The sequence below is a fragment of the Diabrotica virgifera genome, chromosome 9 (genome assembly GCF_917563875.1).
Source record: "Diabrotica virgifera virgifera chromosome 9, PGI_DIABVI_V3a".
NCBI lineage: Eukaryota > Metazoa > Arthropoda > Insecta > Coleoptera > Chrysomelidae > Diabrotica > Diabrotica virgifera.
Genome location: NC_065451.1, coordinates 48,383,933 through 48,397,325, shown reverse-complemented (window position 1 = coordinate 48,397,325; position 13,393 = coordinate 48,383,933). Strand labels below are relative to the sequence as shown.

General features: G+C 34.4%; 1 protein-coding gene across 4 annotated transcripts in view; it reads right to left on the bottom strand.

Moving 5' to 3' along the window:
* LOC114340732 (nephrin) overlaps positions 1-13,393 on the bottom strand; it is a 570,487-nt gene that overhangs the window by 46,218 nt on the left and 510,876 nt on the right. For all 4 annotated transcript variants that reach the window (XM_028291502.2, XM_050661988.1, XM_050661987.1 and 1 more), the window contains exons 6-8: positions 12,769-13,050; positions 9,606-9,905; positions 4,605-4,895 (exon numbers count right to left, since the gene is read on the bottom strand). In XM_028291502.2, the coding sequence (XP_028147303.1) occupies positions 4,605-4,895; positions 9,606-9,905; positions 12,769-13,050 (873 nt within the window). The remainder of the gene's footprint in view (positions 1-4,604; positions 4,896-9,605; positions 9,906-12,768; positions 13,051-13,393) is intronic.

The following is a 13,393-nucleotide window of genomic DNA, read 5'->3' as shown; positions in this document are numbered from 1 at the left end:
ACCTTTCTTCATGCTTCTCTAGAAATTAATATGGATTCTTTGCCTCAGCTGTTCAAGACTTGCTGGTTTAGTCTTATAAAATCTATTTTTCAAGTATTTACAATAAAAATAATCTTTAGGGTTTAAATCCAGTGAACATGGAGGCCATTCATCCATAGTCCGAGAAATATTTGATCAAAATAATGCCGAACATTTACACCAAAATGATCTGAAACTTAACGGTCCATTGTACCCGACCATACATTTAGTTTTTGTGGCCTTTGAGAGTAGTTTTCAAGTATCAGTGTGGATTTACCTCACTTCAATACCTTAAATTTTGGCGATTTACATTCGCACACAGTGTAAATATTGCCTTGTCGGAAAAACATATCTTGCTAACGAAGTTATTTTTGGTTACAATTTTATTCATCACTGCCTCAGTAAACTGTAATCTACGGTCGTAGTCATCTACATTTAGCTCTTGTAACAACTGGATTTCGTAGGGTTTAAATGAAGTTATATGAAATACACGCAAGACTCAAAAGTGTGAGGATGTATGTGTATTTTTATTAAAACTCTGTAAGAAAATCTAAAGTTTTATTGTAATTTATAGGTAGTTTCCTCACAGCGCTTTACAATTTTTTGTATCGTCGCCTTATGCCATCTTTAACACCCTGTGTCTTTCTAAATATCAACATTTTATTAAAGCAAGTTGGCTTAAAAATAGTAATATTTAATGTGTACAAACTACTGTTTCTTTTTCTACAATTACTTAAGAAATATTTATTACTTATACCATGACTATTACGTTGCGCCCTTTAATTTTTGGTCGGCACATTTATTCACAAATACAGCTCCAAAGTAAGAACATACGTGAATTTTGAAAAAAAAGTTGTATTAAAATACAGCCAATATATTATCAGAAATACGTTTTTTCAGTTTATGCATTTGTATATGCCCTATAGTGACAGATAAATGTAGGATCTACCCTGACGGCCTAAATGAAAAAATTTCACCAGTTATTCTCCTCTATTCTAGTCTCAAGGTATAAAACGTATTTGGAAGACAAGCTTTTTATAGCTTAGATGTTTTTAGGGCATTATGTCTCAGGAGTATAACGCTTTGTCAGATTCTGTATGTGAATTTGTAAACACCAGCATGTTACCCCTACAGGAGCAGAACATCAACAGGAGCACAGGAAACATACGCAGAGTTAAAAACGCAAATAAAAAGGCTATATCGGGAAATTAACACAGAAACACTATACATGAAAATATAGTCCCACAAAACACTATACATGAAGATGACATTAAAACGGTTGGAAAGTTTACATACCTGGGAGTAGAACTATATGCCGACGGATCAGAAGATATAGAAATACGAAAGAGAATAACGCAGGCAAACAGAGCTTATTTTTCCGTCTCACATATATCATCATCATCTTGGTGCTACAACCCTTAGAGGGCCTCGACCTTCTCAAGCTTTCTACGCCATTCTGTTCTGTCCCTTGCTTGCATTTTCCAGTTGCCGACTCTGATCTTCTCGGCATCTTGTGTTACCCCGTCCATCCAGCTCAGCTTTGGTCTACTCCGTCTTCTCATTCCCACGGGTTGCGCTGTTAGAATCTTTTTTATCATGTTCGATTCAGGGGCCCGGGCTACATGTCCTGCCCACTGCAGGCGGTTTCGCTTAATTATAGTAATAATATCTTTTCCACCAAACGTATGCTTGTAGATATTCTGTAGTTCGAAGTTATATCTACGCCTCCATATTTCGTTCTCACAGACCGCTCCGAATATCTTACGTAGCACCTTTCTTTCAAAAATCTATAGAGCGGATTCATCTGTTATATTAGCGTCCATGCCTCTGATCCATATGTGAGAACGGGGACTATCAATGTTCTATACAGCCTTATACGAGTTTTTTGAGACAGACGTTTGTTAGCTAAGTACTTTGATAGACTATGATAACACACGTTCGCAATTATTATTCGTTTTTTATTTCCCCTGATGTGTTATTATTGGGGTTAACCGATGTCCCTAGATATATGAACTCTTTGACCGCTTCGAAGTTTTGGTCATTGATGATTAGATCTGCGTCAATATTTCCAGCTCTTGTGTTTGTGTTAGTCGCCATGAATTTTGTTTTATTTCGATTTATATGTAACCCCATTCGTTCTGCTGCTGCTACTAGCTCGGTTAGAATTTCCGCAGTTCTCGCTCTGGTTCTTGTTATAATATCCACGTTGTCTGTATATGCTAGAATTTGGACAGATCTATTAAATATTGTTCCCCTGCTATCTATATTAGCGTCTCGTACGACCTTTTCTAATGCTACATTAAAAAGTTGACACGCCAGCGCATCTCCCTGCCTTAACCCCCTATGTATTTCAAATGGGGTTGACGAGTCGTTTTGAATTTTTACTGCTGATATCATCTTCGCCATTGTCACTTTTATCATACATATGAGTTTTTTTGGAATTCCTAACTCATTCATAGCGTTGTAGAGACGTGGTCTCCATTCTTCAGGCATTTGCTCCTCAGACCAAATTTTACAAACAATTTCTCGCATCACCTTGGTGAGCTGCTCTCCACCGTGCTTAAATAACTCTGCTGGGATGCCATCGCTGCCTGGGGATTTGTGGTTTCTTAGTTTTTCTATAGATATTTTCACTTCTTCTACCGAGGGGGGTTCCACGAGTTCCTCATTTCGGTATTTCACCTCTATATTGTTAGTAGGTTCCCCTTCCAGTAACTCTCGAAAGTGCTCTACCCATCGTAACAGGATATCCTCTTTGTTGGTAAGTAAGTTATCTTCCTTATCATTACAATAGTTGATTCTCGGTTTGAATTCTTTTCTAATAATATTTATTTGATGATAGAACTTTCTTGTTTCTCCGTGACTCATATGGCTTTCGAGCCGTTCTAATATGTCATTTTCCGAGTCTCGTTTCTTTTTTCGGTGTATGCGTTTTTCCTCTCTCCTTAAGTTTTTGTATCTATCTATTGTTGTCCTAGTTTTCCGTTGTTGCATGGTCCTAAATGCCTCGTTCTTCTCATCTGTTATTTTTTTGCAGTCTTGGTCGAACCAGTCGTTTATTTCTTGGGTTCGGGATATTCCTAATGTGCTTTCGGCTGCTAATTTCAGAGCCTCCTTGCAGTTGTTCCACATTTCCGTGCTTGACTGGTCTCCCATATATTTCGGTATAAAAATGTCCACCGAAATGTCCTATAAAACCTTAATTCGACCAATAGCATACTATGGCAGTAAATCATGGGTCCTGAAAGAAATATCCAAAAACAAACTCGACACATTCGAAAGTAAAGTACTGAGGAGAATACCAGGTCCTGTGAGGGAAAACGGAATCTTCAGAAGTCGATACAACAACGAGCTTTATCAACTTTATAAGGAAGCACCCCTGTCAGACTTCATTAGAATACAAAGCTGGCAATGGGCCGGACATATGTGATAAGAATGGGAGAGGATAAGCTACCAAAAAGTGCACTGAATGCTAGAATGCAGGGAAAGAGACCGGTTGGAAAGCCAAGAAAGCGCTGGGAAGACACAGTAAACAGCGTCGCACAAGCCCTTTTAGGAGTCCGTGTATGGAGAAGACAGACAAGTAAGGGAGGAGGCAAAAAATAAAGGAGGCTAAGGCTCAATTTGGGCTGTAGTGCCGTAGAAAAAGAAGAAGCATGTTACGCCTCTCGTCAGGCATGTGCAGGTACAGCTTGTCAAATATAGGGTGATACTTGGCGATTTTGTCCACTTGCGTAGAAAAATAAGTCAGAACGCATTCGGTGAATTGTATTGCTATTGACTGCGCATCGTAAGTGGAGCCCAATATCAACAAGGCCAAGTATCACTGTATATTTGACAATATATCTAAAAATCACTCCCAGAAAACGGCAAGGTGCACGCTCATATTTTACCACTTTGGTAGAAGTTGAAACATTTGGTGGAAGCTTACATAAAAATAATTCTATCAGTCTTATAAATAGCATTTTGCATGATTTATTTTGCATTCGAATTTGAGCCCTATTTTGCGTTTTTTTTCAGTAATAGATATTGCTATATTTATTCTTATTATTATTTCTATATTCATTGACTCATTTAAATTTAAGGAAAGTTGACGAATTTGAAAGTGATATTATGATTATTTCATTCACTGAGATTCTGACCAGTAAAAAGCTACAAGGATATAAATTACAGCGGGAATTTTTTTCGATTATTTCATTCATAGGAGATTCTGACCAATAGAAATCTAAATTAAATTGATAATTTTTGATAATTGCCCGTCGTCAAGTATATTACGTCAGATGGCCTTCGTTGCTATGAAAAAATACATTCAGTGACATTAATGACAATTAATGTTTTAAAAATTATAAAAGTGATGACTTTCAAGCCTCAAATATTTATAACAACTGTGTGTTTAATTGTACTAATTTGTACTTACATAAATAAATTACAATAACATTTTGGTTTTGAACAGATTTATTCATGAAATAATCGCAACAAATTGCACTCGATCTCTAAAATTAATATAGAATTTTAGAGCTATTGTACAATTACTACTGACAATTTTTATCGACAACGTGAAGTGAATAAATTAAATATATACTTACAATATACGCTCATATTGATGACTTCAATAAGTGGTATCTCTGTAGCCGAATTAGCAGCTTCACATTTATACTCGGCTCCATTATCCGTAACGTTCGTCAAAATAGTGATCTCCGCCGTGACGGATTTATCCGTGGTCCTAACAGTGGAATGAATTTTCTTGTCGTTTTTATACCATGTAATAGTTGCTAAAGGATTGCCTCCCGCAGAAGTACAGGATATTTTCTGAATTGTTCCTGCGGGAATATGCGAACCTTGCGTGAATCCGTGGATGAAGGGCATGCTCGGAGGATCTGAAAAATGATGAAGGTTTAAACTGCAATTTAACATTTTGGAGTTGTGGGGTAAGTAAGTCCCGAATTTATCTTAGTTTACATCAAGAAGGCGAGAAACAGGACAATAAAAAATGTTTTATCTATTATAGTCCAGTAAATAAATTTTTATTTGCCCTAAAAAGTGGGGAAAACTTGTAACACATGTTCAAACAATGGATGTTTGTAAATAAAAGTAAAAAAATGTCTTAACGTGTAGGAAAGCTGTAACAAGAGGGGAAAATTCGTGAAAAAAGTAAAAGAAGTGTAAACAAGCGGATAAACCTACCAAAAATGGTGAAAAAGTGGCAGAAAGTGAGAGAAAGGTGTCAAACGAGGATAAAATACATATTATGTAAAATTCGCAAAAAAGTGAAAAAAAAAAGATAAAACTTATAAAAAACCACGAAAAAGTGTTAAACAGTGAAACAAACATAAAACATCGCGAAAAAGAGTAAATAAGTGGAGGAAAGCTGTCAAAAATTGGAAAATGTGTAAAAAATGGTAAAAAAGTGGAAAAAAGAAAAAAAGTGTAAACATGTAAAATATGCTAAAAAGTGTAAAAATGACAAGTAAAAAATGGCGAAGAAGTTTAAAGCGGGACTTCCAAAAATGGTCAAAAGTGTTAAAAAAATGGAGAAATCGAAAAAGTTTTGAAAAAGTAGGGGAAACATGTCAAAAAGTTAGGAAAATTAGTGATAAACGGTAAAAACTTGTAAAATGTCGATCAAACATAAAAATGGTGAAAAAGTGTAAAACAAAACGGGAAAACCAGTCTACCCGTGGGGAAAATTATTCAAAAACGGTAAAACTGTAAAAAAAGTGGATGACACATGTAATAAATGGCGAAACAGTGTAAAAAATGGGGGAAAACTATCAAAAGTGGTGCAAAAGGTGTAAAAAGTGGGAGACAACTCTCAAAAATTATGGAAAATTTGCCAAAAATGGTAAAAAAGGAACTAAGACGTAGTGATACACTTTTTAATGTCATGGTTCCTTTGTTACGTGTTTTAGCTATTATTATAATGAATTTGATTACGTAAACTATGATAATTGTTCCTACAGGAATATGTGAGCCATGCGTGAATCTGTGGATGAAGGGCATGCTCGGAGGATCTGAAAAATGATGAAGGTTTAAACTGCAATTTAACATTTTGGAGTTGTGGAGTAAGTAAGTCTCGAATTTAGCTTAGTTTACATCAAAAAGGCGAGAAACAAGACAATAAAAAATGTTTTATCTATTATAGTCCAGCAAATAAATTTTTATTTGCCCTGAAAGTGGGGAAAACTTGTAAAACATGTTCAAACAATGGATGTTTGTAAATAATAGTAAAAAGTGTCTTAACGTGTAGGAAAGCTGTAAAAAGTGGGGTAAATGTGTAAAAATGTTCAAAATTGTAAAAAAAAGTGAAGGAAAACTGCCAACAACAGGGGAAAATTCGTAAAAAAAGTAAACAAAGTGTAAACAAGCGGATAAACATACCAAAAATGGTGAAAAAGTGGCAGACAGTGAGGGAAGGCTGTCAAAAGTGGATAAAATACATATTATTTAAAATTCGCCAAAAAGTGAAAAAAAAAAGATAAAACTTATAAAAAACCACGAAAAAGTGTTAAACAGTGAAACAAACATAAAACATCGCGAAAAAGAGTAAATAAGTGGAGGAAAGCTGTCAAAAATTGGAAAATGTGTAAAACATGGTAAACAAGTGGAAAAAAGAAAAAAAGTGTAAACATGTAAAATATGCTAAAAAGTGTAAAAATGACAAGTAAAAAATGGCGAAGAAGTTTAAAGTGGGAAGACTTCCAAAAAGGGTCAAAAGGGTTAAAAAAAAATGGAGAAATCGAAAAAGTTTTGAAAAAGTAGGGGAAACATGTCACAAAGTTAGGAAAATTAGTGAAAAACGGTAAAAACTTGTAAAATGTCGATCAAACATAAAAATGGTGAAAAAGTGTAAAACAAAACGGGAAAACCAGTCGAGCCGTGGAGAAAATTATTTAAAAACGGTAAAACTGTAAAAAAGTGGATGGCACATGTAATAAATGTAATAAAATGGGGGAAAACTATTAAGAGTGGTGCAAAAGGTGTAAAAAGTGGAAGACAACTCTCAAAAATTATGGGAAATTTGCCAAAAATGGTAAAGAGGGAACTAAGACGTAGTGATACACTTTTTAATCTCATGGTTCCTTTGTTACGTGTTTTAGCTATTATTATAATGATTTTGATTACGTAAACTATGATAATTGTTCCTACAGGAATATGTGAGCCTTGCGTGAATCCGTGGATGAAGGGCATGCTCGGAGGATCTGAAAAATGATGAAGGTTTAAACTGCAATTTAACATTTTGGAGTTGTGGGGTAAGTAAGTCCCAAATTTATCTTAGTTTACATCAAGAAGGCGAGAAACAGGACAATAAAAAATGTTTTATCTATTACAGTCCAGTCAACAAATTTTTTATTTGCTCTAAAAAGTGGGGAAAACCTGTAAAAAAATGGGGAAAACTAAATGTTATTCAAAAAGGGAGGAAAACTATCAAAAAGAGAGAAAAATTTGTTAGAGATGGTAAAAAAGTGTAAAAACGTGGATACAACATAACGAAAATGGTAAAAAAAGTGTCGGTAATTGGGGGAAAGTGTAAAAAAGCGGATAAAATATGTAAAAAAATATCAAAAAGGGAAAAAAGTGTATAACACTTGTAAAACATGGTGAAAAAGTATTATAACAGCGGATTAAACATGTAAAAAAATGGTGAAAAAATGTATATAAGTGGGGGAAAACTATAAATAAATTTGGAAAATTTGCAAAAAATAATACAAAAAGTGTAATACAAGTGGATAAGAATGCAAAAATAGGTTAAAAAGTCCAAAAAAGTGGGGAAAATCTGTCAAAAAGTGGACCAAACATGTAAAATATGCCAAAAAGTGTTAAGAAATGTATACAACATGTAAACATTTTTTAAAAAGTGGGGGAAACATGCCAAAAAAGAAAATTAGTGAAAAACAGTAAAAACTTGTAAGAAGTGGATCAAACGTAAATGGCGAAAAAGTGTAAAACAACGGGAAAATCTGTCAAAAAGTGGGGAAAATTACTTAAAAACGGTAAAAACTGGATAACGTAATATAATAAATGACGAAACATTGTAAAACAATTGGGGTAAACTGTCAAAACTTTGGAAATTTAGTCACAAACCGTAAAAAGTGGATCAAACATGTAAAAATTGTTGAAAAGGGTAGGTGAAAATGCTAATACGCCCCTTTATCTATATTGTTGGAGCTATCTATCGTGCGTAAAGCGTATCTTTTGCTGAGAGAATGGATTATGTCCTCTATAGTGGACAAAAATAAATTATAAATTATGTTAGCAAATAAGATACACAACGTTTAGTCATAGAAATGGTATGGAGAGAAAAAGAAACAGTTAAAAATTATGGAAATAAAAAAAATAAAAAAAAATAAAAAAAGGGGTAAATAATTACTTAATAAAATGAAAGTTCAGAATCTGCAAAATACTAGTAAACAGAAATCGACCGCTGAAAGCTGGTATCTAGCAGAACGTGGCGTGGCAAGCCTTGAGACAGAAAATATGTAATAGAAAAAGATAAAAATTAAAGACTAGCAACGCAACGTGAAATAGCGTCTTTCCTCAGAATTTGTAATTTATTTTAAAAACCGGGTGTGTTTACTTAAAATTAACAATGAATATTTTCCCTGTTAGGATGTTATATTTTATAAAATATATTTCATATCGTATTGAGTATCTACGTCTTTTATCAAACTCTTAATTATTTCTAATATATGATTTGGGATAAACGCTACAAGATCATTTTCGGGTAAAAGAGGATTGTTTACTAAAGCATTGGCATCAGAACATGTTTTTAGAAAAACGTTTATTCTGTTTTTCTAACACTTTTGATTTATATTCTTTATATTTAGTTTTTTATGCAAGATATGTCCCACGGTTAAGGAGTGAAGGCGTCCTATATTTTCAATATTTTTTCTTTCAATAAAAACAAAAATATTACATACTCAAATGATACTTATCGCCATTCGTTAAGTTAAAAGTTTAGGTGTTTTGTTTTGTTTATTAATATCCTTTTCATTATCTCTAATAACCCGACTGGTTTCAGGTATTGGTTCAGAACTAGAACTGGTATCCATATCTTGTACGGGGACCGATAAATAATTTGCCGATTTTGCGTCACTTTTAGCGTTATTTGCACTCATTGTCTGGTTGATCATTACAACTAACGGCGCCTTTCTTTTTGCAGCTTCCCTCATTTATGGGGGAGCTATTTACACTACGTACACTATATCACAAAAAATTAATATAAACTAGTTTTCAAAGTAGAAATTAAATAATTAATAACCGATACCGGTAATAATCACAGGTTTTGTTGATAAGAAATAGATCTGCTAGCTAGCAAGTCTATCACGGTACCTACTGAAATAATTATTTAATAGAATGGAAGTCTAGATTCTGCAAAATAATAGTAAATAGATTTAGACAACAAGACGAATAGACAGCGTAAAATAAATAGAGGTAAAATGATGAAAAGCATCCCAGAAAAAATTAAACTACATTGATCTAAAAATAAATTAGTATATTGCAGATAACCACACAGGAAGCTGTATTTAAACGACTAACAAACAATTCCACTGTTGCAACTTTTAGTCTAATAAATTAAAACCACTTACATAAAACGTTAATAGTGTGCGTAGATACAACATTCTCCGTGAGCTGCATATTTACCCCGTGGCAAATAACCACCAAACTTCGCCTGTTGGGCTCCACAACGGCGGTGATGTTCGACGTTGTTATCCAGCCCCCTTCGGGCGAAATAACTGGCCTGGAGGTTACGTTTCGGACTTGTCGTCCCGCTACCAACCATTTAATCTCTGCCGGAGGGTTGGAATTTGCAGTGGTGCATGTCAGAGGTACTGGATCGCCGACTCGAGCCTCTGTTGGTCCGGAAATTGTCACGTGAGCAGGTGAAACTAGAAAATAAAAACAATCATTATGTATTATACTATAAAACTATAGAAATATGATGACAAAATTGAGAATATGGAATATAGAATCTTACAAAAGTAAATATTCGATATAAAAACTGTTTTTGTAAAAAGTACAAGATATTCAGCCGTGTAATGGATGACCGAAGTTATCTTTAACGTTTGAGTTAAAGTTAAGATTTCTCTCAGGTATAACGATGCCCATAACTATTTAGGTAAAATTTGGTGTGATGTATTTTGCACAGTTATGAGATAGTTATTTCGTCAACGTTATATTAGAAATAACATTTGAGGAACAAAGTTTGACGTAACAAAGGGAACCTTATGTAGCAATAGTACAAGTTGAAGTGAGCGCGAGAGATTGTTCGGAACATGCTACAGGATGGGTAGATTGTAAAAGTAAATACCCATCGTCGGCCACCGTCGATGACCGAACAACAAACAGCTGTTCGGGTTCGGTGATGTTTCAAACGGTAGAAACAGGGTTGCCAGATTGGTGTATTTTCCCACAATTTTGGGGTAATTTGAAAGCGTCTAGGGAAGTTTTTCTAAGCAGAAATTGTAGTGGGATTTTTTGGGGCGGAAGATTATGGAGGGTTTTAAGAGATCATGGTAAATTAAATTTGCGAATGTACATAGAACTGTATATTATACTCCCACATAATCGAAGACGATAGGAACTATTAATTATTTTCAGGGCCCTCGTTGATAAGTATGTAGTATAATTTTAGTTTATTGTTCTCTTCATTTGACTATTAATTTATTAAAATGCGGCAAAAATTTAAATTTGGGGTATTTGAGCTTCAATTTGAGGGAATTTCAGTTTCTAAGTAGGGGATTTATAAAATATCATCTGGCAACTCTGGATAGAAAGCTCAGTAGGTACTTACAATAAAATTTCAACTTTATATCTCTCGATTTGATTTTTGTCGATTTTTAAAATAATTGTATTACCCTTCTATTCTTAATTATTAAAATATTAGCTTCTAAATTCACTTGATTTCTGTCTAAAAACAAGTCAAAAGATGAACCTAACCTTACATAACTACAGAGTTATCTCATAACTTGAGGTTTAACGTCGTAAAGTGACAGTTGATATATCAGATAACTCCAGAACTGTCAAAAAATAACGCAAGTAGTTAAGTTAAATATGATACATCACACCAATTCGAGGATTATAACTTAACTACAGGATAACTTTATTTCATATAATAGATATATATAGCAGATAACTTCGGTCATCCATCACACGGCAGATTGTTTGAAGCTGAAGTAATCAGATGAAGTAATATAAAACTTTTGACAATACTTATTTTTCTTAGGGTGTCTGTCCGTTCCGAACGTTGGCGATCATTCTGGCAATGATGATTTTCCTGGTTGCTATACGGAATAGTTGTGTTGAGGTCTTTCTATACCATGCTCTCAGGTTAGCAAGCCAGGATATTATTCTTCGTAGGGGGGCCTTTTTTCCTTCAATTTTACTTTGCAAAATGCATTGGCGTAGCTCGTATATACCTTGATTTCTCATTATATGTCTCCCAAGTACTGCAGCTTACGGCCCTTCACGATGTTCACCAAATCTGCTGTTGTGTTCATCCTCCATAGTACTTCTTCATTGGTGACTTTGTCTGCCTATGGTATCTTCAGGATGCTTCTGTGCAACCATAGCTCAAAAGCCTGAAGTTTCGATAGAGTTTCCGCCTTTAATGTCCAGTCCGGAGTTTCTACACCTTATAGAAGCACTGACATAGCATTTAAAGAGCCTTATTTTTGCTTCTAGGGTGAGGTTATGGCTCTTGAACACAGAGCTCGTAGTCAAGAATGCATTTTTGCCTTTCCGATGCGACATCTATTCTCTTGGGTATTGTCCCACGACTAATTAATTATATGTAGTTCCTAAGTAGTTGTATTGTGAAACACGTTCAACTCTCATTTAGTTCACATACAGATTTGCTCCAGTTATGTTTTCCTTGCTGATGATCATTAGTTTGGTTTTGCTGGTGTTTATATCCAGTCCGTATGTTCTACTCGTTTCCGTTATTTTATTCATTAAGTTTTGCAACCCTTCTATGGTATTGGAAAACACTATTGTATCATCTTCATACTGCAGGTTACTGAACTTGACTCCATTTATTGCGATGCCTTCATCAATATCTTTTAGAGCCACTTCAAAAATGTGCTCTGAGTACAGACTGAATTTCAGCGGTGAAATTATGCACCCGTGTCTACTCCTCTTAAGATTTTGACTTGGTCTGTATATTCTCCATTTATCTTGAATCCAATGTGATTCTAATTATTGTTTCTAATAGCACTCTGTTTTGTAATAAAATTATGAATATTTTATATCTAACGATGAATACTGCACTCTGTAAGAGCTCTTAACATGGAGCTATGCTGGACTGACTCAAATGATTTCTAAAAGTCTACAAATATTAATATTAATGGCTGTTGTATTATATAGCTTTGTCTATCAACGACTTTATTACTTGTAGGTGAAAGATACTCCTAAATCTGGCTTGCTCTATTGGTGTGTGAAAATCTAGTTTAGTTCCCAGTTTGTTAGTAATTATTCTTATAAAGAGCTTATATAAATGAACTAACAAAGCGATAGGTCTGTAGTTTACAATTTCTGTTATATTTCTTTTTTATGCAAGATTATAATAACGAGATTTTTCCACTTTTCTGACGTAATTATTCGAAGGGGCAAGCAGTATAAAAGAACAGTAACCATCATTATAAAAACTCTCTTTGTAAACCCTTTAAATTTTGTAGAAAAAATTGACAAAAGGAGGTGGAGTGAAAATTGGATCAAATATTATCACAACTATAAAATTATTAAAATACTTACATAGAACTGTCATTTCAACCTCAGCCTTCAAAGGAGCTTTGGACATAATGTTACTGGCTTCACATTTGTACTTCGCTTTGTTGTCACTAGCATCGGCGGTGAAAGTGTAAACATTTTCTGACAGTCTTCCTGCAGTTCTGTAGGCCATTCTGATTTGTTCCCCGTTTTTGTACCAGATTAATTGAGCAGCAGGATTACCACCTCGACATCTACAAACCAGTTCGACGGTTTGACCTCTTCGTATGGTTTCACCTTCGACATATCCTTCTATGTATGGTATAGCTGAAAATAAAGTAAGGGAATGAAAACTAGACATAAATTTTGAAACTTATACAAAAACTAATATTGCACTGCAAGATACCAGACACATGGAGAAACAGCATAATGATACCAATGTTAAAGAAAGGAGACAAAGAAGACCCCAACAATTATAGAGGTATAAATCTACTGAACACCGCACTTAAGCTAACCAAAAAAGTCCTAACCAACAAAATCAATAAATTAACAACTTTATCAGATGAATAACAAGGATTCAGATCCAGAAGATCCTGCGTATTTGTACTGAGACAAATCACAGAAAAGGCCATTGAGTACAATAAACCAGCATATCTATGTTTTATAGACC